This window comes from Anneissia japonica, unplaced genomic scaffold (genome assembly GCF_011630105.1).
Source record: "Anneissia japonica isolate Jap-2015-1 unplaced genomic scaffold, ASM1163010v1 scaffold287980_len571666_cov165, whole genome shotgun sequence".
NCBI classification, from domain to species: domain Eukaryota; kingdom Metazoa; phylum Echinodermata; class Crinoidea; order Comatulida; family Comatulidae; genus Anneissia; species Anneissia japonica.
This window is the reverse complement of record NW_022720008.1, coordinates 322,052-349,722: the sequence shown is the minus strand read 5'-3', so window position 1 is coordinate 349,722 and position 27,671 is coordinate 322,052. Positions and strand designations below refer to the sequence as shown.

Here is a 27,671-nt window from a genome sequence, read left to right as displayed (position 1 = left end):
CAATAGTCCCTGCATTTTATTGTGGTATAGTAAGCCGTCTATTTTACGTACTCCTAGGTACCAAGGTGTATCCGTAAATTGAACAATTTGCAAACTAGATAAGGTGTCGGTTTTTACTAACTAGGCCTAGCTTTTCTCTGTCAGTGAACGCCGATAGGCTGACGGTGCGAGGATGACATCATCAAGACCATTCATAAAATTGACATACCTAAAACTGTTGTTTACTGGTTTATTGTATGTTTTATATATTTTGTAAATTTCCATTTTTGTGATGGACAGATTAAATGATAGTTAGTGTCAGTAAAGCTTAACCAACATCTCAATGCAATGCAGAACAATTTTCATGTGATGTAATTATTATCTGGTTTCTTGCTTAAAGGTCAAGGTCAAAGTCACCGAAGAAGCGCAAGAGAACCCCATCTCCAAAACCGACACGGATCCACATTGGACGGCTCACAAGGAATGTCAATAGAGACCACCTAATTGAAATATTCTCCATGTATGGAACAGTAAAAAGTGTTGAATTCCCCCCAGATAGGCTGCATGGATCGTTTGGTAAGGGATTTGCGTATGTAGACTTTGAGAATGGTGTGGACGCAGACAAAGCTATGAAGCATATGGACGGAGGTAAAGATGATTTCTGAATTCGTAACTTAAGCTGGTTTTATGATAATAAAGAAAAACTTACAAGCCTTTTGAGGAAACCTGGAATGAACTGAAATGTCAATCAAACTTAGCAACCCATAATTTTATGCTTGTTGTTTTGTGGTTTGTTGGAACAGCAACAATATCCAAGGGAACCTGCTACTACTAATCTGTTATAAATAAGTAAATCTATTCAAATCAATCAATTTTTATTTTTTTATTTTTTATTTCAAACACATCAGCAAGATGAAAATACAATCAAGAAATATAAAAATATACAATTCAAGATGAGGTTTAAGACATTTAAAAAGGGAAGCATGTACAATAGACCTAAATATTACTTTGAGATATAACTAATTACTATTACTGCTATTATTATTATTATTATTATTATTATTATTATTATTATTATTATTATCATATCCTTTATTGCAATTATCATCTCTTACTAGTATTTATAAATAAATGACAGAAAAAGAGTAGAAGTTATACTGTACTATATTTCAATCTTAGTCAATTATAATTTTATCTTTGCGGCAAAAGGTCAAATTGACGGACAAGAGGTTACTGCTGCATTTGTACTTCAACCTAGAGCAAGACCCCCAATGCAGAGGAGGAGTCCACCAAGGAGGTTCCCTGCCAGAAGGAGGTGGTCCCCACCAAGAAGAAGAAGGTAATGGCAGATCCAGAAATGTCCAAAAGGTGGGGGGGGGGGGCGCGAAAGTTGGGCCGAGACAACACTGTCCTAGGGGGTCCAAAATTTTTGTGTTCTAGACGCCTGAACATAACATTTGAGGCATTCTGGGCTATCATTTTTTTTATTTTTTCTCTCTTTTTTTAACCTCCTAAAAGGTGGGGGGAATCTGCCCCTGCAGAGTACTACTATTAATTATAAAAATAATTGTAAAGATTCCAGACATGTGAAATGCATGATATAAAATCTAAAGGTTAATGTTACACAAATAAATGCTAAAGTCATTATTTCCAGCTGCCATTCAATTTTACATGGCTAGGCTTAACATTAAACATTGATTGTGGTGTTTACTGTAGCATATGATATTAGCAGTTTTATGTTTAATTTATTATTATAATCAAGAATATAAAGCTAACCAGACTGCTCTAACAAAAAAAAAAAAACACCAGTGTATCTTTTTCTCTATACAGTACCGTCCATAAATTCTGAAAATTTTAGACGCGTCTGACACAATTAATGAGTTATCAAAACTATTAAATCTGTATTCGTTGTCATATTTTTTTTTTCATTTCTAGGTCACCGCCAAAACGTCGGTCACCTCGCAGACGATCAAGATCACGTTCACGTTCTCCAGTAAACAGAAGACGACGATACAGCAGATCAAGCTCAAGCTCCTCGCGCTGAAAAAAATTGCAATCAGAGCTCTCTTGCTATCACATTTTTATCTCTCAGACTTCAGCAATGTCCAGGCTATCAAATTTTATTTGACAAAAAAAACGTGTCATGCCTAAATATGGTCATGATGACATCACACCATGATCATATATAGGCACACCATGATTTTATTGGCATACAAGATTTTTGTCAAATAAAATTTGATTGGACAAAGCTATAGCAGGCCATGTTTAAGCAAACTTGGAGGTCTGCTTGTTCAAAATATATCAAGCATTTTTCAATTCTCTTGATTTTATCAGATGTCTGACTAATCTTCCTTTGGAAGTGTATGTTCAGCATTGTTAAGTTAATAATACTTTTTAATACTGTTATTGTAAACATTTTTTTTTAAATTGAGGTGAGATCAAAGACATTTTTGTTTGCAAAAACTATATCCATGTGTCTGTAATACAGTATGGTACAATATTTGGTGAATAGCACTACCCTGGGGTCATACATAAATTTAAATTATTTGGTTAACTTCAGCTGTACAATTTCATGATCCTTCAATGTCAGGATTTGTAATGTGCTAGAAATAGTGCGATTTTTGAAAAGTAGTGAAAACAACTGCCTGAAGCTCAGTCTAGATTATATATTTAAAAAGAAGTGGTGTATGCCCATATATACTCATGACCATATTGAGGCATGTCATGTTTTTGTCAAATAAAAATAAGATTGTATAGACAGGGCTTAATGTAGAATCTGACAAGGGAGGCAGTTAGTTGCCTCAGATCTGCATTCAAATTGAGATTCAGGTAACAGTTTGGGAAAATTACTTTTAAAATTTTAGTAATCAATGTGCAGTATCTTTAAATATTGATGCAGTATTTATAACGTTCCAATTTTTATAAGTAAGTGGTTGAAGATTGAGTGAGTGGTGTCCAATATATTACTTCATTTTTTCTGGTTTCTATATCAGAATCAAATGTGTATAATTCCTTCTTTGTCATGACATATTTGTTGAGATAAATAAATGTAAACATTTTGAACTATGTTAGACGCAGTACTATTTTGTAAATAAGTTAACTCTCTGGCTCTCTTACTATGCTGTGCACCGCAAGACTCCCGGCCTAGAAAATATTTGAATAAAAGATTGTTTTAACACGTTGGCTGCCAGCGACGAGTATACTCGCCCACAGGGTGTTGCTGAGTGCGCCAGGAACGAGTATACTCGTCAAAAATGGGGGAACATTCTAGCGTTTATAACTTCTTTATTATACAATGTACGACCACAGACTCAATGGCTGGTAGTTCGGGGAAGATACACCTAGACGATAATGTACAAATGACATATGTATGTTTGTTGTGTTATGTTGCCGGTAGTACACTCGAGCGGTACAAGTGGGGGTGCCCTTTGAACATATACCAACCCATGCAAAAAGAGGACGAGATAACTCGCACTTGGCATAGTCAGCAAAAAGTTCTATCACAGTGCCATCGACGAGTATACTCGCCCCCTAATATTTTCCCGCCAATTTATTAGACACATCATTTTGATGATATATGACTAGATAAAATTTCAAAAAAGTATGTTTGTACATGTTAACTTGTTTTGGCACACGGGAAAGAACCGTAAAAAAAGGTCTGGCAGTCAACGTGTTAACACCACTCTGTAAATATGGAGCATTTCTCAACATTGATAGCAAAATCATGGTTATCGTAAGTGCTTGAATGAGCGCAGCAGTGCTTTTAAAAAGATAGTGGCGTAGCGCTTCCATGCCCGTTCCCATGTTACCTATCGGGTATTCCCGTAGTTCAGAAGGCCTAGCATGAGGTCCTACGTCATCGTAAATAAATGTTTATAAAAAAATGCTTGTCTTCATTATACATTGTATTTAAAACCCTGTTTCTCAGTGTTTATTACACACAGGGTAATATATACTCTTGTCTAATTTTGACCTCATTTGGCCATGTGACATTTTTTAATGGCAAATAACTCCGTAATTATAAATTTTTAGGTATAGGTGTAATGAAGAAAAGTGACCAGTGTATAATTACCTTTCTAATGGTACATGACATAACCATATTTAAATTCAAAATGGTGGACCTTTCGCGCGTGACCAAACTTATTTTAACCATGCACCCATATACACCTGTTTTTGAAGAGACTGAATGCACGTGAAAGTGCACACGATACTTAACTCGGCTCCTAGAGTATAAAGGGAAGATCTGAAAAAGAACCAGGGAACTAATTGATTAAAATGAAAACTCGAACACATTTTTCAATTATCACAAAATATCCACTGTGCAACCTTTAATACAGACAACAGGCAGCTTAAACGTTAGCATATCAGAGGTTACATTATGAAGGTGGCGATGTAAAATAAAAGTTTTCCCTACATTTCTAGGAACCTTCGTTATCACCTGAAGTCCAACTAAAAACTAATCAAGACATGAATGCCTCAACTACCCTTATATAATTTTGGGGTATGGAACCGTCAGTAGAATTTAAAATATAATTATACCATTTTATTTATATTGCACAAATATCGGCATGCATCCAGTTACATCAAAAGATAAGCTAAATATTTATTTGTATATGTATTATAATGTGATTAGAAAAAAATCAATGTTGAAAGCATTTTTATATTAGCATAAAGTTTGCATATTCATTTAACAAAATATGAGCTAAGCTACACCTCAACAAAATAATCATATGTAATATTTATACAGCACATAAAATATTATTCTCTTCATGGCAATTTTTCTGATGAAAAACAGGAATGGAAGTGTGGTTAAGATACTTGACTTACAATTCTAGGGTCCTGGTTTCAAATCTTGTAAAAACAATATTTTTTTATCTCACGACTAAAAGTAGCTTTGCACCCCAAAAGTTGGGCATACAATACATCATACGACTGTTGGCCAATAAACCCAAACTCCACTCTTTGCGAGCGAGAGCATGACAACATGACACTGTCTGCCGATAGTTGATGGCAGACCGAGCGAAATGCCATTTATTGTGACATATCCCTTCATGCTGTCAGTGCAGTGTGTGCCCGCCTTAAGCCTCAAAATGAGCCTCGGGTCATGTTTACAATTACGTGTAAATCTTAAGCTGGCTTTGCCAAACTGATAATGCACAAAATTCCAATTGCGGGCCTATTTCTTGCCCTGTTTTATTCCAACAATAAAGCTGTTTGCAAGCCACCCCAAGTTCATTGCGTAAATGTAAACATCACTAGTTTTCAGACTATCACTCCCAGTGGCGGATCCAGGAATTCCAAGTAGAGGGCGCATCAATGGAGGTACTTTGACCTCAGCACCACCATGGTTGGGCCTGATGTAAGGAAAATTATGGTTATGGCACCTCCAGATGGCTGGAAAAGGCACTCTCGGACTTGAATAACCTATTTTTTCTCCATTTTAAAAATAATTTTTGAAAAATTTAAGGTGGGGGGGGGGGGCTTCACCACTGACTTGCACACTGTAACTGGCAAGTCAATTGCTGATGTGTAAACATTTTTTTAAATAAATGGAATAATTAAAAGTGCATTTAGTGCATAACAAAGATTTCTCCTCAAACTTGACAATATAACAATTAAAATTTAGGTTTGCAATAACAACATTAGCTAAACCATGACAAAAAATCTTGCAATAATTAAACAGAGCATTAACAAAACCATTATTATTCAAATATATTCAAATCATATGCAAATATGCATAGTGCATAACAAACATATTTGTCAAAATTACATTTTTAAAACAAATTGATGGAAAATTATTTGGTTTACTTTAAATGAATTTGAAATAAGAAAATAACAAGTAATTAGCAATTCAAATGACATCAATAATGAAAACAACAGGCTAACTTTCTTGACAAGAGGTATTTGTCAAATATCTACTCCTGAGGGCGCTGCAACAACAGAGATTGAAAAGGCACAACAAAACATGCATAATTCTTACAAAGTACTTAAAGGCAAACACAATTGCATTTCTTTTACTAGAATCCATTTGGTAATCTTCATATTATAAACACTGCCCTCTATCAAAAAGCAACAAATCACATACTGTACTGTAAAACCTCGAATTGAAGCCCGGGGCTTCTTTTTTTTTTTTTTTTTGCGAACTTTGTATAGGCTTCTTCTCAAGATGGGTTTTTTTTTTCGAGATGGCCTTCTTTTCGAGGTTACTTTTGCAGAGAAAAGAGGGGGACTTCTTTTCAAAATGAATGCTGTGAAATATGGGAATTTCTTCTATATAACAATAAATAGAGCCACTGTAATATCAATATGTATCATGGAGTGTATTAACCGGCATTAAATCACCTAAACTAGTGTATAAACCAAGCATGTTTTTTAATTTACTTTGTTTATTGAAATTCATATACAGTGAGTGTATGTAATGTACAATCTCGAAAAAAAGCCCATGCTATCTTGAAAAGAAGCCCAGATGTTTCTTTTCGTGATGAGCTCCTTTTCGAGGCTACTTTTGCAAATTAAAGACAGGGCTTCAATTCGAGATGGGCCCATTGGATTTCTATTCGAGGTTTTACGGTAATGTGGACATATATACTGGATAAATAATTTCTTAACAAATCTTATTGACTTACTGTATTTTGTTATTCATGAAGATACCCATTGGCAGCTGATTAGTACAGGAGACAATATTACTGTTTTAAAAACATGCAAACATTCTGCATTTGTCGGAGATTGGGAAGTTTGCTGGAGATTTTTGCTTGATTGTGCGAGTGCGGGGGATGTGCTAATTGCCAGGATATTCCCGTGACCCACAAATGGCAAGGAAGTCTGCACAGACACTCATTGTTTAATTTTATCTACAAATTGCCTCAATTTACAAGATGTTCCACTAAAGGTGGCAACGATTTCTGTACCAAGTTCAATATGCAACTGCAAAAATATCTCAACAGTTGGCCAACTACAATTCGGCCTTTGGGAAACACAAAAAAGAAGACACACGAGGAAAACGTAAGGGAAAATATATTGTTTAACACTACAGTCAATATTCAGGGTACAACTCTATTAGGGAGACACTTTTTTTTGGTCATGAATCTGTACCAGGGCTTCTATGTAGTTGTTAAAATTTTGTCTATACGATAAAGTTGCATGTGTCAAACAGGGCCTGTGATGTATCCATATGTGTGTGTGTGTGTGTGTGTGATGTAACATCATCATGCCTATTTATGGAAGAATTCACAGCTAATTGTTAGATTGTAGACAGAGCATTATCAAGAACGCAGGTGCAAGTACCAATAATCTTATAGAGCCTGTTTTTGCTGAGCAAAAAAACATGTGTTCTTAAACAGCTATTAAAAAATGTGTTTTTTTCCCAGCAGAAACAGGCCAAGAAACACAAACACGGTCAGGAATGCGTTCCAAAAATGTGCGTTTTAACACGTCGGCGTTCAGAAAACATGTTTGTGGTGCACTTTTCAGTTGCAACGCAATACCGTGTTAGTCATGACCTGTCTCTTATACACATCTATGACACTTCTTTGCTACCGAGCGACACCGGTCTCTTATACACATCTAGATGTGTATAAGAGACAGGAACAAATAAAAACATTTAATTCTTTCCACAGATAAACAAAATCCTCCAACAAATAAAGCCGAAATAAATGCTCCTTTGGTCTGTTAACGACTATGTAAAAACATGTACTCTCTTTGAACAACTGATGGAAAACAAATATTTAAGATTTAGACCAACTGGGAAATAAAATATAATATATAATATCCACAGTGTTTTCACTGTTCACTAGCTCACTGGAATGTCATGATCACATGAATGCAGCAACTAATCAGATTTACTCAGCTTCTGGCCAATCGGATTCAGGCAGCTTCTGGCCAATGAGATTTACTCAGCTTCTGGCCAATCAGATTCAGTCAACTTCTTTCCAATCAGATTTAATCAGCTTCAGGTTCAATTTGCTTTTAACCAATCAGAATCGATTGGTTTCTATCTCACCTTGCATGATTGGAATAACAAGGTCATCCATGTTGGGAAGCACAAAGATTTTCTGAAATTAAGTTTGAAAATACAATAAATACTTAATTTAAGAAAGATTCGGCAGATGATATTAAAGAGAATATATAATTAGGCTTCGGGTCACGAATCAAGTATACTTATATATAGCGTGACAGCCACACACACACTCACACAAACACTAAAGAAAAGAAGCAAAGAAGTGGGAAAAGAAGAGGGCAATGATGATAGCAATGATTTATAAATCAATTTCACCGACCTGAAATTCTAATTCCAACTTTTTCTCAATGAATTCTGTAATGTGCGTGATGGTAACTTGACGTTCTCCTAGCTTTGGTTTTGCAGACAGCCATAAATTAGGTTTCCCTCTGAATCCATACCTGCAAAAATAATAAATATTTATTCATTCATTTATGTATTCATTCTTAGAAAACCAAATAATCCCTGCTCGTTACAATCCAAAAAACTCATTTACCAGCAATAGTCTGTCTTGTCGGTAGTAGAAGGAATACTGAGGTTAAATATGCCATTCAATTATCCTTTCTCTTCTTATCTTTGCATTTAATATGCTGTTGCATATCAAGGAGTCTTGAAAAGGGGAGAGGCTGATGGAGTTGCAGTGACGTACCTAGAAGTCCTGAAATGGGGGTGCTGATGGGGCGCAAAAGTGAAGTGGGTGCTTGATGATCAGTTGAGGGCGCTAATTCGCAAAATAAGGTGATTTTAGGTGACTTTTAACTACTTTATTTTGATTATTTTGGGTGGGGGGAAGGCCGACTGGGGGCACGAGTAATCTTGGGGGATTGTCTTCCCGCGCACCCCTAGATACGCCACTGTAGAGTTGGGGCAGGGGAGGGGTGCTAGGTGGCAAAATAGGTTGACATGAGGTGATTTTTAAATACTTTAGCGTTATTTTTTTCCTTTGGATATTTTCAGTCGGGGGCAGGGGGAAAACTGGGGTCGCAAACTATGTTTTCTGGAGGTCACCCCCAGGTTCGCCACTGTTAATATGGCACTTACTTTATTTAAAAACACTGCATGCATCTATGATCCACAATACTACTTACCATAGTCTGTTTGTTGGTGGTGGGGGAATATTGAGAGCTAGGGTGCCTGTCAGGTTTTTCACCTCAACTCTGAGTAGGATCGGGGTGCTCGACACCTCATCAAAAGCCTTCTTCACATACTTGTACTGGGTGGCATTCTGGAAGTACTTGGAGCTGGCTATTTTGTTCACTATCCTCAAAATTTTACTAGAATTCTTGATCCCACTGTAAATTTCCAAAAGAAAGTAGAAAACAAAAACACCATAATGAGCCAATATTCGATTATAACATCCAGCTATTGTTTATTAGCATAGTTTTTTTTTCACAATAGGTTTATATTTTTTAAAATATACATAATTCAAGCTTAAATTAATTACTGGTTCCTCAAATTTACAACCTGTAGATCTCTTTTCCCAAATAACAAGTAAAGGTGGTGCAAGATTGGATTGGATTGGATTTATTCGGTGTAAACACCAAGGATAGCCCACGAAAGTCTAGAAGAGGACATATTTCCAGTGGGGTCCTTCTGGTGGTGATGGGACAGTATACCGGGAGACAATCCCTTACTCTTTTCCGATGCACACGGGACCAACGGCTTAAACGTCTCAACCGAAAGACGGTGCACTATTGTAACTTGTATTTCAGCCCTCTAGCTGAAACACAAGGAGAGGCAGCGATGGAAATTGAACCAGGGACCTAGAGATCTCCACGGTTCAGCGCACACACAGTGGCTACCACCAGCTTAGCCGACTGAGCTAAACTGCTCCCAAAGATGACACTTGACTGAAAAAGAAATAGTAAATCTTCTTCTTTTTCCAATATTGCACAGACCACCAGCAATGGTGTATCACATACAATGTCAGCCAAATGTCGCTTACCAGGAGGATAGCAATTATCATGTAAGCATTTTCTTAAATTTCAAGTTTCTTCAAATTGAATACATAAAAACAGCGCGTTTATAGCTGACTGTCTACAACAAAGGCATAAATTATATATTGAGAAAATTTGTACTAAATAGACGTATAGATCTCTAAAAGAGCTGACTTTTAATAGATAACTTGGCTGGAGTTTGACAATGCTGATGTCACAAACATCATGTGACACTTCTTTGCTACCGAGCAACACTACCCAAGTAATTGATACGAATGAGTGCCTTTGCAGCTTAACCACTGGTGTAAAGCCTTTTAAATATATTTCTGATTGAGAACAACATTACAACATTGCATTTTTTTGCATTGTACATTTATATTGACAATTAAATACTTCAGTTATATAGGATAGCTAAATTATTGTGTTTTTTTTTAATAGGTTTTGAGTGGGAATTATTAGCCTCAGACACACCCATTTAAAGAAGCTATGATAACCTGTTGATGCTCAGTCATAATAACCGTTCCATAAGTAGTTGCTTAGTAACGATGTTGTATCAAATGGCACCTAGCGACTAAAGTACTCTATGATTATTAGTAGACATCTAGTTGGATGCCCATGAAATATGCTAATGAAGCAATTACCTAAGTTCCATCAGTACTGTCATCTACTAAAATCTAAAATTAATAGGCAATTTGCAGGTAATTTAACAATACATCATAAAGGTAGAAGACAAGGACCTATTTCTACTAAATTAAATTGCTGTGAGTACAGACGAAATCCATCAAAAGATTAAATTACCTCTCTGTATCCTGACTTGTGGTTCCATCGGACACTGTTTGGCTCTCATCCTCATCGTCATCTGATGATTCAGCACTATCCTCCTCATCACTGTTCAAGGCAGCGGTGTTTTGCCTGAAGATGACAGAATGAAAAAAAAAAAAAAATTGAATTGAGTGAGTTGAAAGCTTGCCAAAGTGATTACATGATAAATAAGCCTGTTTATTGCAGTTTTTAAGTCACATACTGAATTTAAAGCACACTGGAATGAGAATAAGGACATTATAAATCATGCAGCAATTGATAAGCTGACCAGCTCTACAGCACAATGGATTTTTTAAGATACAAAGTTGGATGAAATATGGAACAGTAACAAATTTACATGAAAAGTATTTCAATATAAAAAAAAAATATTACCACAATTCTTCTACCCATGGACATTAACTGAGCTGTACATTTATTTAATGTCTAAATATGGATAGACTAGCACTACATTTTATTCTGTTTTTTTTTTTATATATCTTATTCTATATTTCTATTTATTTGAAACAATACATTTATACCCCTGGTTCCTAACTTGTTTAAAGGGCACAATATTTTATTAAGATGAGTTCACAGCCAAAGATACTATAATATCGGAGTCATGAAGTAACTTGTTTAGGTAACTTCAACTACTTTTTATTGTGCTATAAAACACAAGGTATTGCAAACATGAAAATTGATGAAATAGGCCAGTTACGCTACCAACAACCATAATTTTAAATAAATGTCGGCATAATAATAGTAGAAGAGATCCACTAAAGGACACAATCAGCACAAAAGTAGGTCTACTGTAGAAGAGTATACGTAGTAATAATAAAATCATTGCACCCTTCCTTGCTCTTTACCAGAAATAATATTGCCACTCCTTTCTGGAATATTAGCTGATGCAGCTAAATATGGATATAAAAGGACAGGAAATAGGTGTGATATTCATAAGGCAAAAGAGCAAGTATGTTAAAAAAATATTTCCTGTTTTTTTTCCCTGAATGTGAACCAGGAAGTAACCTTTTTAAAATAACATTTCTAAAATGTATCTTTTGTTTATATTCTTTTATTTAGGCTTCATCAGTATTTCAAATGCATCAAGAGCAAGTCAATTGATTGGATAATGCTTCTGCATCATCCTGTGTGGTGTAACGTTTGTAACCGCAAGGAATAAGAGGAAGTAACACAAGGACAAGACGGAATGATGTTTTGCCTTGCCTGACGTTTTATCAACACTCAGTACGTTCCCAAATTATTTAGGTACGATAACACATCAGTCAAAACATCATTCCTATGATTTTTACCTGATGCTAATCCACAACGAAGTGAAAAGGCAATAATTAATTTATATAGCGAAAAAAAAGTAAAACAAATTTGAGGGGAGAAATTAGCAGGTAGCAAGTGCATTAGTGCTATTTTCTGTGAAGTAAAACCGAAAACCACTACAATTTTGAGTCTACTCAATTTATAGCAAGTCTACCTAGGCTTTTCCATGTAGTTAGAACTTTACAATTAATAATCACCTCTGGCGTTTATCAAGTGGTTTAAAATTGTTTAGATCTCAGTGAGTTGCCCCTACTCAAAGACACATAACTTGCAAATTTTCACCTTCTATGCAATAGGAGCCATGTTTACATGCATGATCATTCCTTTGTTATTAGTGGACATGGCCCAGGGGTTGCGTTTATGTATTCACTTTTAATGGGAAAATTATTTTATCAAATGAATTACTTTTTTTTTAATTATTTGTTTTTAATTTCATTTTTTGAACATGGGCCAGATTTAATGTCTCTGCAGGTCAAATTTGGCCCATGGGCCGCCTATTAAGAACCAGGGCCTTATAGAGTACAGCTTTTGTAATATCATAGTTATTCAATAAATATAAAAAACAATTGGAAATGGGTTGGAAATACAGTAATACAGATGAATAATAATAATAATAATAATAATAATAATAATAATAATAATAATAATAATAAGCAATGATAAATTAATTCAGTAATAAGAATTTCAACATTAAGTATGCAAATGTAATGTTTTAGTTTTGATTCTATTTAACGCTTATGATGTTTGGTCCTTTTGGTTTGTTGTAAACCACAAGTAAATAATTTATGCTCTTTTATTATTATTATTACTTTCATCAGTATCACTGTATTTCCAATCATTAATATTTTAGAAAATTAACTAACAACATGGTTGAAAATATAACCACTTGTTTTCATACAAAAAAAAAACAAAAAAAAAAAACCTACTGTTGAGCTATTTAAACCATTTTACAGAAATTAACACATACGAAGAGGCAGTAAAACCAATATAGAGGGTAATGTTATAATCAATAAAAACCATCGCACTAGCCCAAAATGAACTGTGTTGTCGTAACCACACGTCTAAAATTAGGTCTCTTTACGTGAGCAATTCTGAAATACTGTACATTACTGCTTTTATAAACAAATTGGTATTAACTCTTTTTTTCTCCAATGCTTGTGATTTTGGATTGCGGAAATTACATTAATTTAGCATATGATGCAAACAACATGTGACATATGGAATATTAATCAAAATGTGGCACAAATGTAAATTTACATTATTTCTCCATACGCATTGGCAGAATATCCTGGTAGTCTTACGATAGTGAATATGGTATCATGCATATATTGACAGGGAACACTGGTTTTGGAAATGTAAGAACTGAATAAAAACTACGCTCTTTGGCATGTTTTTTTAAGTAGATATTTAAGACATTGTTATCAATGTTCAAGCAGTGTGATGCAAAAAAAACATTCACTAGAAAACAATTTGCATAACATAATGCTAAATATTTGGTGTAATACTAATATAAAATTTATTATAGTACATGTAAAGGCAATTTGAGCCTATATAACCCTTACTTTGCAGGGAAGATGCCCAAACTCTTTATTTAAACCTGAGAGGCGAATTTGAGGGGTGACAAAAGGGGGTGCTCGCCCCTCGGCAGCTGCCAGAAATTCACTATCATGTGTAACAATATTTAGATAAGGAATAAAATGGTTCAAACTCTGAAGCTTCTTCTTGGCGGTACATAGCTCTTGGATCCCAACAGTAGGTAAGGAAACATTCCAAAACATCCTCTCTCTACCAACTGGTTCCACCCCTTCTGACCTTACTGTAAGTCCTCCATTACCATTTATGGTACCTCAGAAAAAAAGTAATGATACAACTCCAGTGGATTAAAGATGATGCCGGGGGCCCTGTGGCTTTCTAAGAGTGGGGCCCTTTGGGTCCCAGTCGCCAATTCCATTGTGTGATTTTAGATGTGCTTGTTGTTCAATTGTCATTGCATTTTAAATGTTTTTAACGACAAAATAAATGATATGAGTGGCAGATCCAGGAATATTTAATAGGGCCCAGGGGAGACTTCCACTGATAAATGGTCAATACCACCTCAGCCCCCGCCATGGTTTAAGCTGAGTTAAGAAAATTTATGATTACGCCTCTAAATAACCGAAAAATGGCAATCTCAGACTTACAATTTAAAAATTTAGAGGCTCCCTTTAATTCACCACTGGATATAATATGATATACAGTCGATGTCTGTCAGAGACACATTATGTTATGTATCAACAAAGCCCTTTTAGGTCAGGGTGCTAGATTGAGGACCTAAGGGTCGGGGCCCTGCGGACCGCTGCACGAGAACGCATAAGCATTTATGCCACTGTTCACATTCAACTTATCTCCTGCTAACTGCTACCCTAATCACATGGAATTACAGATGATCAAAACTAGGGTGATGCATGCCACAGGGTAAAAACAACCATGGAATAACTCTAGGATAATTCCAAAGTTGCGCTGGCAGTGTATAAGGGTCACATGATTCATTAACCATAAAACTTACAACCTGCATATTTAAAATTATGCCATTTGCAACATTCACAAAATGTTTCAAATATTTGCAATGAATACAAACACATTTCTAATTGAATGAAAAATTGCAATTAGAAATTTACATTCCTTCTTGCTTTGAATTTATTTAATGGGGATAAATTCCTGAAGCGAAACACGTAGAAAATTTTCATTAAACTAATAATTTGAGATTGAAAGCTAGAAAATATAAAAGTTGCATTATTTTAGATACAATAAATCATTTTTTAAATTAATATATTTTTAAAAACATTTTATCTGAGGTTTTATATTCATAATTTTAATATGGTTTGTATATGAAATGAAATAATATCAGAATTGAATATAGTATTTATTTGACTTGTATTGGTGTGAATAAAGACAAAAAAATATAATTCTTGTCAAGTTTAATATTGTTAGATTTCTTATTAAAGTATAGGGGTACTGTTGGCTAATGCATATAAATGGTATGTTAAATCTTTCTAACAGCACTTCTACACCTACCAAAATCAAGTATTAGTACTATTTCCAAACAGCTTGACAATTAATGAACCTTTTGGATTTTCCGCTAAGTCCTGATATGCTAACGTCCCACAAGATTTGAGCGATTCATAGTAAAACATGTAAGTGTGATTATGAAACACATGCCCCGCCTGGCCCTGCCTGGCCCCGCCTCTTAAATAGCATGTTTCTATATAAATTGCTATGCCATAACACGAAATTCACAAGAATAAAAAAATCATTATAACCAAGGCTTTAGTTGGCCAGTTAAAACGTTCGCTGCCAGCAACAAGTATACTTGTCCCACAGGGTGTTGCTGAGGTCACTAGGGACAGCAATACTCGTCAAAATTGGGGTAACATTCTAGCATTTATTAATTCATTGTTAAACATTGTAGAACCAAAAAACTTAACGGCTAGTAGTTTGAGGAAGATACACCTAGACGATAACGTACAAATAACGTATGTATGTTTGTTGTGTTGTTACCAGCAGTACACTTGATTGCATGAGTTGGGGGCGCCCTCTGAACATATCCAACCCATGCAAAAAAGCGGTCAAGAAAACTTGCACTTGGCAGAGGGAATAAAGAATACTATTCCACTGCCAGTGATGAGTTTACTTGTCCCTTAATATTTCTCCACCCCCCACCCCCAATTTATTAGACACACCATTTTGATAATATATATAAAATTTCAAAAAAGTATGTTTGTATATATACTTGTTTTGGCACACGGGAAGGAACCTTAAAAAAAGATCTGGTAGTCAATAATAATAATAATAATGACGATGATGATGATAATAATAATAATAATAATAGCATGAATGAATGTGTTAAGCACTACAAAAACTCTTCTTTTGTCCACCATGTCTGTATTATTTGTAACTTATTCAATTACCCAGTATAAATGTACAGTACAGTTTAGCACTATAGGCTACTGGATAATAACACTCACATATATAAAGTGTGGATGATTTAATTTTATTGTTGATTGGTGAATTGCAAAATAAAATGAAGAAAATCTATTATATTTCAGATGGCACAAGCAGTAACGATTTGTGATACACAAAATCTAATGAAGATAAATGTGTGCAGTAGAGACGATGTGCATAGGTCACACATTCTAGTACAAACTTAAGTGAAGCTCAATTACATTAAATATAAACACAATGGATTTCTTAGAAGTTGTTTTTGATTTGTAGAACAGTACGCAACATAGCTGAGTAGAGGAATAAATGATAAAAAATAAATTACAAAAAGCGATCAACTGTCTGGCTGTATGATTGAATGAAAGAATGAATAAATGGACGAAGGAATAAATGAAAGTATGAATGAATACGCAAATAAATAAATGTATTACTATATGAGTTAATAAGTGAAAGAATTATTGAATAGCTAAAAAGCTGAAAAGTACTTTAGTAAATGAATGACAGAATGAATGAATGAAACATAATGAATAAAGGATTGATAGGATGTGAATTAATGTATAAAATATACCAAATATATGAATGAATGAATGGATTGATGAATGAATAAACTAATGAACTGAATAATAACAAAATGAATAAAGATTGAAAACATATGTAAATTTGCATAGAAGACAATTTTTTGTAAAAGCTATGAAAGAAATATAAAACAAAATGTATAGATTGAATTGAAATGTATTCTGATGGAAGATGCACAGTGTGTATGCTTGACTGGACTGACTCTGTGATTGATGGAATGAATGCATCGTGTTTATCATGGTGGTATGTACTCTGAAGGATTATGACTAAATAAAGTATGTGAAACGGACCGATTGAATGCATCATGGTAGGTTTAAATGAATGATTGTCTCGTTCTACCTGTCATCGTCCAATGTGTTGTAAGAATTTTTCTTGACAGAAATTCTAGAGCTTTTCAAAGAAACAGATGCAATCAAAAATAAAATTAAACAAAGAAAACAACATAAAATCTATAGGAAAGAAAAAAGGTTAAAAAGGAAACAATAGACCCTTTGTTTACATATTTTGGCAGTTCCTTTGAGGGTCAGGCAAGATGCAGTGAAAGGATTAATTAGTGTAAAAGAGGATATTAGACAGTAAAGGTTATCATTATATTTCAAAAGAAAAATGGATGGAATATTAACAAGTATTCATCTATGAAATGTACGTAATATGAATCAATACAAATTGAAAGGAACACAAAACCTATGAAAATTGCATGTGTTTCAGCTAACTAGATAGCACTGGAAAATTGGCACAACAACATTGCATTTCGTTCAGCCAACCTTTTTATAAATTAACCACCAGGGTGCCGCTCCATTCTGACCTGATGAAAGGAAATGATGGAATTTCTCATGTATGCATAATACGTGTACATTACATGTTGAAAATAAAATAAAATACAATTATTATGTGCTTGGAATAGTGTAATCAGACCTATGTAATGATGGCCTAATTTGCATAGCAATACCGAGTTACTGCCGGACTAGACCTAGTCAGTCTCTTTAGGGAGGGCCCATAGTATATGCGCTTTGTCCTTTTTCATCAGGCCTAATTATTAACAAGGGAACTTAATTAATTCAGCTTTTTTCAATTCACTGGTTGATAATTTAAATGTATAGCAATGTAGAATCAATATGTTCTATTTAACATAAATCAAAAATAAGTTGTCATACATGTGGAATTTGGTATAGTATCATGAGTAAATTTCCTCAACGATTAAAATCGTTTAATGGAACTGGGTTTGGAGACGTTCGTGCTTCGAACCAAGGTAATTCAACGGAAGGACGCACATCTCCGCTCTCGAACATAGCGTGTGCGTAATCCTTTGATCTTTACTGTGGCATCGACAATCCGATACCGGTTGCGAGTACAGCCATCAATTATTAGTCTATGCGTGCCATACGTTTTATGGTGTTAGTTACTATTTTATTAATTTTGGGTACTTCGCAATGTCTGTTACATCTGATTTCTTTTGACCGAGAGCTTGTTAAATGCTTCTATAAACTGCAATTTGATTTGTGAAAATTGACCAAGAAAATGAAAAGTTATAGCAATTTAAAATTTACAAATTTTATAAAATTTCATGTTCTTATGTAACATTAAACTGTCATTTTGACAATGTTGGACTAAGGTGCACAAAACGAACATTTTAGTAGATACGGAACATTTATTAATTTTTTTCTGCGAAGTGAGTCATGAACAACAATACACCACAATATCGGTAAAATTAATGTTGAAATGAAGAATATAATTTCAGTCTAATGTTAGTGCAAATATCATTATGCCTTTGTAATCACCGCACGACGCGCGATTATCATGGCAACTAACACGCGCGTGGGTAATTCGTCACGCACGCTGACGGTTTATGGTCTGGTTGCTATGGTTTTTGTGACGTTCAGCGTGTAGGGACGCACGTGCGTATAGAATGTCGATGCCAGAGTTATAACTTTTGATGTCCCGAGATGTGTGTCCTTCTGTTGAATTGCCTTGTTCGAACCATTTGTAAAAGAAGTCTTTTTGATTGAGAAAGTGTACCTCCTTTTTAGGAAGGGTTCCCACATTAAAACTAACTCCGGCTATACAAAATGATTAGAAGATTGAACTGCTTTAATCTTTTTAATGTAAGGAACACTATGTTCATGTTTAATTAATTTTACCTATAAGTTTAATTTACGTTAAAATTGTTATTATAAATTAATGTATATTAATATTAAAATGAAGTAACCATGTAAATATAAACAGTATTAGAGTACAGTGTATATAATTAATTATTGTACATTTAATTTACAAGAAGAAATAGGAAGAATGAAGAATAACAAAGAGAACGGCGTACAATTATGTATAAAAAGTTGTAATGAGGATAGTAGCTCATTATTATATTTTACGTGATTGTAATAAATTTTGGGCGCTAATCAATAAGGTCAAGTTGCCGAGCCTATCACATTTCATAATTCGACATCGAATTGAGACCTTTCACAATTTCCAAAATCTCTTAAATACAGAATATATAGTTTATTAAGTGAGAACATAATCAATGAACAATGTTAATAATTATAGACCAAATTTAAATGAATGGAAACGTATAAATGTACAGTATGATTGTTGTGAACAAACAGTAATCATGTCTATAGTGTGTCGCTGTAAGGTGTATGTAGCTCTGTTGTTCATGCTATTATGATGAACGTCCTTTACCATCTGCAAATCCAGATGTCCCCAAAGGCTTTTCTTGTTTGACAGGATATTTTATGCTGGGTTTGATTCCTTATGCAAAGCCAACTCTTATTTAATTCATTTTTAACTTTATTTATTTATTAAAACTCTCATCCAACAGCAGGAAACCTGCAACTTACAGAATTAAGTTACAGCATTAAACTTACACACTGAAAACTACAGTAGAATTATAATTATAGGGTAAAAATACAAATTCAGATCAAATTTTAATGAGAAAGAATAGTAACTATAAAAAGAAATGAAACAAATTCTGCAAATGAAACTTTGCAGAGAAGTAGTAAACCACACCAAATAGCATATACTGTAAATACAGTATGGTATATGTGCTATTTATGAATTAATTAGGCTTGAAAATTATTCAAATTGAAGCCATGATTGTACAATTGAAGTATAACAAAGCTACACTCTTTGGTATATTACCTTGATTTTTTAGATTCTTACCTTTCTCTTGTTTGACTCATCTTCCTCATGCCAGGTGAAATCTCTTCTAGTTCTCTCTCTAAAGACGCTCCCTTCTTTAGCCTCCATAAATTTACCTTGGTCTCTAAAGTCATACAGCATGACCCACTATAGGCGATGTCCAAGTCTACCCATACTCCCCTCTCATCAATCTGGGGACGCGACATCCGTCTTAACATCGGGCTATTTAGGCCAAGGTCGATGTCTGTAATTGTGAGCTCATCTATGAAACGTGGAACCTACAGGAATTACATCAAAAACTGATAATAATTGAAGTGAAATGAAATTGTTGGGTGCTTTTCATTTATTTTCTGAGTGGCTATGCAGTTGCGCTTTTTGTTCTTACATCAAATTGTTAGAACAGAAATTCATTGTGGTAATTTTATTTAACAATGGCTGGCTGATAATCAATTGGTAGTAAAACTTACAAAGGCCAGTGATGGCTTCATAAACTTGGCCACAAGAGATCCAAAAACAAAGAATTAAAAAACAGAATGAAAACCTAAGGCCCCTCAGTGATAGGTTAAAGAGGGCCAGCCAGCCAGGCCCCCCCCCCAATATCTTTCAAAATGAGAAAAAAAGAAAATCATATTAAAATTTTAGTCAGAGAGGGCAATTCTGGGAATCTGCAGATGCTATCATCATAAATTTTCTTACCTCGGCCCAAACCATGGTGAGACTGAGGTGGCCAGATCCTCTACAGTACCTATAAAAAGTCCTTCCCTGGGACCCTTCTATTTCAAATTCCTTGATCCGCCCAATGTCCCTGATCAGGTTGCAGGGATACAAACCACTAGTGAGAATAAGTGCCCTCTTGCCACTTATTATTGTGTTTAAAATGGTTAAAATTGTGCTTACAGACCACAATATTTTGAAACTATAAAACTAAATACAATAATTTCATTGGATCAACAAATTAATTTACTGTATGCTCCGTCCAGATTATCATTATTTGACAAAAACATGTGACATGCCTAAATATGGTAATGATGACATCAGATCACGACCATATATAGGCAGATCATGACTATATATGGGCAAAAGTTTTTTGTCAGAGAAAATTTGATAGAGTGTATACAGAACTTTAGTCTGATGACCTCAAGTGGCCTTAGATGGCACTGGTCCAAGCATGTCTGACAGAAAAAATTCACACCAACCAGACTACTCTACCTACCACTGGCTGCGAAATTGTAACATGGTGGCAAAGTTGATCCTTCTGGATTAAAGGGATTTTTTTAAATCTAAATATCAGCTTACTCCTATTAAGCCTCATAATGAAACCAATTATATAGCATAGCAATATTTTAAATTATTTAAGAAGATCCCTGAATATCATCATGATCTCACAGACTTAGTTGGAAAGGTCACACACGATTATTTCAATCAAAGAAATAAATAAATAAAAATAAAAGATTATGACTGTGCTTTCCATAACCTTTTTAACAAACCTGCATTTAGGTAAATATTAACAATTTTATTATTGTCTTTTACGTCAATATAAACATGCATTGATATTCTTTTTTTCTTGTTCAAAAGTAAATCAAAAATACAAACAGTACAAAATATCGATAGTAGGCCTACAGAAAGAAATTTTAAAACATTGTTAAATTAACTTCTGAAATTTATAAAAATGGAAATATCAAATCTGATGATACTGTACAATTCTTGTTAATAATACAAAATTGAAATGTTTTTGTAATTTAGAATCTTAAGATTTAAGTTTTTTTGTCAAAGAAAATTTGAAACTTTTAAAGTTGAAGATACTTTACCCTGATTTTACTCAGCTTTTTCTGCAACTTATTTTTCACCCAGTCTTTAGAATACTCTTCCCGAAGAAAATCCCAGAAAAAACGTCCCAAAAGAGCATTAACCCAAGACACTGGCGACTCGGTCAACCCACCATCTGGGCTTAGTTTACTTGAGGCGGAATTTGACCTTGTTGATGAACCGTACGTTACTCCACTGGACTTCACGTTAACTGACTGCGGTGCATTTTCTTTCTCCTTGGGTAAGATTTTGGAGATGTACTTGTAAAAATCCATGGCTCCTTTCCGACTGGAAATATCGTCAGGATCCAAGCGGTGTAGATGTCTGGTGCCGTCATCCTTTGTATACTCATTTCCACGAAGGTAAACCGATCTATTTAGAGTCTGTATTGGTTTCTTACCACGTATCTTCTTGTATTTTGAAGCAGTCTCAAATTTCCAAAACCATTCCTCCTTCTCACGGCCAGTTCTTGCAAACAAATAAATAATGTTGGGGTTAAACTCACCCTTCCTGATGAAATCGTACCCTTGTAAATCTGACATAACTTCCTGCTCCACTTTTTCATCCTCGACTTTAACATCTTTAAGCTGTACGTCCGTGTCCTTTTTCTCAAATTCGATACAAATCGGGTATTTCTTACTCCATGTCCGCTTTGACACTAATCCTTGGGGAAGAAGATAAACTTTGCTTCCGCGAAGATCAAAATGACGTTGATGTATAAATTCCGGCTTTTGTAGTGCTTCGTCCCACATGGCCCTCTTTGGAACGTTAACCTTTGGCTGTAGCAAACGAAGAACGGTTCCATCAAGTCGTAAATAAACCGAATGCGTCTGTTGTATATGGTACGTATCTGCATTGTATTCATAGGGGAGTTCATTCAACCATCCCTATAGAAAAAAAAAGAAATTATATCACTGCAATTAGTTCGTAATATATATATATATATTTTATATTTTTTATCGAACACACAATTTACATAGCAGTAACACTTTATATATTCAAAAGAAAAAAGGAACTCATTTGGAATTTATCGTGGCCAAAGGCCAAATTGCAAATTACAATTACAACAGTACAGAATATTAAAGTACAGTAAAAAGAAATTACTGTATATTATTTTTATAATCAATAAAAATGTTAAAATGGATGAAAACCTGGCAATAAGACATGTAGAAAAACAGATAAGATATATTGTAACAAAAAAAATAATCTGCATATTACAAATACAAAAAAATAAATAAATAAATTTTTAAAAAAAACCAAATAAACCCAACACAAAAATTAAACAATTATCCAGCATGAAAACTCCAGTTTTCCTGATAGTTCATTCTAGTGATGGCAGTCATGTGGAACGTGATCTTTAATTTATGGTCGCTGCACCCAAGTTGTGGTACTGTTTGACTTTAATCACTGTCATAATAACTGGCAATCACTTTCACAAGACAAATGATGCTGGCCATGCTCTACATATTCTCATATCCTTTGGGCAAAGGTTTTTTGTCATTCTTCTTCCTGGTGTATTAACGGACATGATAGATTGTACAGAATCAAACAGGTCAGGTGCTGAATTTATGAAAACCCTATGAATAATTAAACGATTGATTAATCAGTTAATAGTAAATATACAGGGTGGTACTTTTATATTTTGTTGGGTGGTACTTTTATCTCATCCAACTCTTATGGAAGGAACCATTTTAGTATGAATGATGCAACAGATGCAAGAGCTGATCATTTGCCAAAAAAATGGATGACATTGCATCATGCCCATATATAGGGACATCATGACTATATATATCGGCAAACAACAGCTTATTTTTTTTAGCTTTAGGTCTTGAAAAATCAAGCTCTTTCACTGAGACTCATAGTTTAATGAAGCCGAGTAGAAAATATACAATCTTGTCATCAAAAAGATATGGACAATTTAAACAAAAATCAAATATCCTAATATTCCACACAGATAAAAATAAATCTTTCTGTTGATTCCTATATTGTTTACCAGCCAATTTATTGGTATTATAAAAAAATTATAGGAAAATTTTTTTTATGGTTTTGTTAACAGGCAAGGAAAATTTTTCACTTCTAATTTTCAATTAAAGAATGTGAACAAACATATACAATAATGTAGTATAGTTAGACTTATATAGTGCTTTATACTGAAGTCTCAAGGTGTGCTGAAGTAACTTGCTTTCCCCTAAGTGGCTCAGTGTTTCTTCATGTCTAGGCAACCGAGTAAACCAATAACCAGCTACAGGGGCTGTATGGAGAAGTAAACTGGGATAACACCCTACTTGTCTCAAAAGATGCACTGGGTTCTTTAACGTTAACATGAGCCAAATTGTGTATCACTAAAGCCTAGGGTTTATAGTCCTTATCCAAGAACACTTGCTCCACCACCAGAACCATAGGCGAGCGCGCCGTTCAAACCCATGCCAATATTTTGGTAGTATTGTACGTTGCAGCGCCCTTGCCTTTACTGCTGGACCATTTGACTCGTAACTACAATCGATAGTAACTACACTCCACATATATATTGCAAGTTTTTAGCTCAAAACTGAAGCTTAAATACAATTAACTCAAACTTGCCTATATTTTAGTTACAGTTGAAATGCACAAAAATGTGAGTGTCTGGCAAAACATGCCGTTTGTCACAATTTCTAATTTCTTACAAGGACCCAAAAAGTTTTGGAATCAGAATTTTGAACATTTTCATGTTTTTGCATTTTATAAAAGAATATACCGAATATTTATGAACAATTCTGCAAAATATCAATCACTATATCTGAACTGAAAAGTATATTAAAATTATCCAATCTTAACAACATAAACAACTGATTTTGGAATCTTTAGAAGCTAATGGCTAATATCGAATGAATAAAATATTCATAACTCTGCTAATACTCAACTAATTTCTATCAAATAAACACTGTTGTAAAAATGAATTCATGTAGAATCTAAAAACACCAAAAAATTTGAATTTTTCCTACAAACAGCTGGTTTTTCCAGAGCCCGTCGCAAATGTTGTGTAAACAAACAGGCATTTTTTACCAGTTAAATGTCCACTGCCTATTTTGCCATCAAATTCATGAGATTATCATCAATAATCTGCAGTGTTAAACATTTATCTTTACAAATTGCCTGTCACTGTACTGGCTGTATGGTAATAATATCCATAATATCCATCAGCACTCGCATCTGTCCTCAGCATCACTGATTTTTGATTCATTACTCGGATATGCATTAAAAAACACACTTACACGGCACTTCACCCTTGCCGTGGACTTGTCAGAAATATGAAATTATATAATATTTGTTTTCAGTTATTTCAAATCTCGTGTTTAATATTTAGCACAAGGATTTCATCCTAATTTTATGAATTTTAATGAGATAAATGAAAACACCATAAATTTTATACATGAATTAACTCTGGTGTTTATCGATTTAGCTTGATATTAATTCAAGGATTTTAATCCAATTTTATGATTTAAAAAAAAATAAATTGAGGTAGATTATTCAGTACAGACACTTGCTTTAATTTCAATTTAAATATAGATGATAAGGTAAATCCTTGCTAAGATACTAGGCTACTAGGGCCCATAGGGCTTGAGCTAATCCCCAGTATCAAGTAGCTCGAAACGGATGAGCATGTGATGCTCCCCCTAGGTGGGATGCCTGTCCACTGCAGGTTACTCCCAGCCATTTGCTGGTATCCAACTGATACCAGCTGGGTAGACTTCAATGTACGGTAGATAAAGTGCATTACTCAAGGATACAAATGAAAATGTAGAGTGAAGGATTGAAACCCCAACCTCGAGTTTGGGAAACCAAATCGTTTTCACTGCGCCAAACCGCCTCTGGATGATAAATATGATAGTATCTACTAAACTAAATATTAGTACAATATGTAAATATAGAAATAAAATCAACATTTATTTAATGCCTCTCTGATGCATTTGTATCAAATTCTATTTGACAAAAACATGTGACATATGCCTAATATGGTTATGATGACATCACATCATGATCATATATAGGCACATAATGACTATACATAGGCATACAACAGTTTTTGTCAAAAAAAAAATGGACAGAGCTAGTCAGGAAAACATTTTTCATAGGTTATTGCACTGAGCAACACAAACAATCATCAGGGGTGAATTTAGGGGGACCCGGACTGGCCCTGGCCTCCTTCCCCCTTTTGGAAAGTGAAAAAAGAAAAAAAAAGAAAGAAAGAAAAGGAAAAAATTAATCACCCAAAATGCCTCAGATTATTTTCAGGCATCTACAACACAACAATTTCACGGGGAATGCCCAGGGACCCCCTAGGGAAGAGTTATCTCAATCGATCCCACATTCCACCCCTCCCCATTTTCGGACATCTCTGGATCCGCCCCTGATCATGGCGTCTTTACATACAGTAATCTGTATTCACACTATGGAAGAAATTTACAGATATATTGTATTTTTGTTAAGCCCTGTCCAGACTATTAAATTTTTAATTTTTTATTTTTATTTTTACACAATAACTGAGACTATAACATAAGAATATCATGAGATGTAATATGCCAACTAGATTTCCTAGTCAATGGCCGCCAATAACTGATATATTTTCAGTGGCTAAATTTATTATTATTATTATTACGTATGAAAAGTCTAATACAAAAGCTAGTATTCATAATTTGTGCATGAGGTGGGGGCGAGGCTAGAAAGGCAAGACAATATTGTTATTCTTTCTATTAAAAAGTTAGTCAATAATAAACAATAATTTCAACTAGACGCCTCCATGTGCTAATTATGAAACAGAAAGAACTTGTTGTACGCGAGAGAAGCCTGATTTCTGATGTGAACGTTCTTTTAGTAGCAAAGTGCCTGTTATTAATATTTGTTTCAATTAATAATTTAATGAATGAAAGGATCAAACAGATGGTTCTGCTAAATTAGAATCTCATAGACCAAGTAGTAAAATTTCAGTTAATATTTCCATTTTTAAGGGAAACACCATGTTAAATATTTTGGGGCAATACTGTAAGCAGGTATCTTAAACCACAATAATAGGAAATAGGTCATGTGGTTATGTGTTGGACTTCCACCCAAATGGACAAATCCTGGTGACGCTACATGTGATATGCCCATATTTGGGTAGAATATGACATCATCATTCATGCCCATATAAGGGTACATCACAAAAATTGTCACACACAATTTGACAGTGTGGACGGAGCTTTAGATTAACCGAGTACAATGGTGGCGCTAGTCGCGTAAATTGTCTCATACTGGTGGACAAGCATATGAACCTCTGGTCACCTGGGTTGATGGATTTATTCAGTAAAAGAACACCAAGGATAATTCCACGAAAGTCTGAAGAAGACTTATTTCCTGCAGGGTCCTTCTGGGTCCTTCTGGTGGTGATTGAGCAGTACGCCGGGAAATAATCCCCTATTCTTTTTTGAAGAATATACTCCATTCTTTAACATGCACATGGATCATAATGCACACGGGACCAATGGTTTAAACTTCTCATCCGAAAGATGGTGCACTGTCATACCTTGTATTTCAATTCTCCAGCTGAAATACAAAGAGACAGCAATGATGGGAATTGAACCGGGGACCAAAAGATCTCCATGATTCAGTGCACACACATTGGCTACCACCAGTTTGCCGACTGAGCTAATATAGCGAATCCTTTATATTATGGTCTGATATACTATAACATAAAATCTCCCCTCAGGAAAACCCGACCAAAAATTATATTCCAAGACCCTGACCGAAGCTATATGTAGCCCTTGATTGAGACTCCCTTTGACTAGTTGGACCCTCTGAACAGTAAAATTCCATATATTATTATATAGATTGGAGAGTTAGAAACTTACTGTAGATCATCTTATCTCCTAACATTTTAAATTATTGTCCCTTATATGTAGTATTACTGTATCACAGGTTACAGGAATCTAGATAGCTACTTACTGTACAACTTTACATTTCACATGCTTTATGCAATTCTGCAACAATATGCAAATCATGTGATGTAATAAAAGTGTAATAACAAAAACATAAAACATGATGTGAGCTATAGAAAGGCTGTCTCTTATACACATCTAGATGTGTATAAGAGACAGTGATGACATCACATCATGATCATATAT

The 27,671-nt window shown here is 34.5% G+C and overlaps 2 protein-coding genes across 4 annotated transcripts in view; one reads left to right on the top strand and one right to left on the bottom strand.

The window, feature by feature from the left end:
- Positions 1 to 3,045, top strand: part of LOC117111160 (RNA-binding protein with serine-rich domain 1-like) — a 6,916-nt gene extending 3,871 nt beyond the window's left edge. The window contains exons 4-6 of one of the 2 annotated variants that reach the window (XM_033254033.1): positions 380 to 627; positions 1,189 to 1,318; positions 1,915 to 3,045. In XM_033254033.1, coding sequence (XP_033109924.1) covers positions 380 to 627; positions 1,189 to 1,318; positions 1,915 to 2,023 — 487 coding nt within the window. In that variant the 3' untranslated portion in view covers positions 2,024 to 3,045. The remainder of the gene's footprint in view (positions 1 to 379; positions 628 to 1,188; positions 1,319 to 1,914) is intronic. The other variant, XM_033254032.1, reaches the window with a different exon arrangement.
- Positions 3,046 to 7,567: 4,522 nt separating this feature from the next.
- Positions 7,568 to 27,671, bottom strand: part of LOC117111163 (testis-expressed protein 2-like) — a 34,397-nt gene continuing 14,293 nt past the window's right edge. The window contains exons 3-9 of one of the 2 annotated variants that reach the window (XM_033254037.1): positions 21,537 to 22,421; positions 19,750 to 20,006; positions 16,936 to 16,986; positions 10,711 to 10,824; positions 9,064 to 9,267; positions 8,256 to 8,376; positions 7,568 to 8,030 (exon numbers count right to left, since the gene is read on the bottom strand). In XM_033254037.1, coding sequence (XP_033109928.1) covers positions 7,953 to 8,030; positions 8,256 to 8,376; positions 9,064 to 9,267; positions 10,711 to 10,824; positions 16,936 to 16,986; positions 19,750 to 20,006; positions 21,537 to 22,421 — 1,710 coding nt within the window. In that variant the 3' untranslated portion in view covers positions 7,568 to 7,952. The remainder of the gene's footprint in view (positions 8,031 to 8,255; positions 8,377 to 9,063; positions 9,268 to 10,710; positions 10,825 to 16,935; positions 16,987 to 19,749; positions 20,007 to 21,536; positions 22,422 to 27,671) is intronic. The other variant, XM_033254038.1, reaches the window with a different exon arrangement.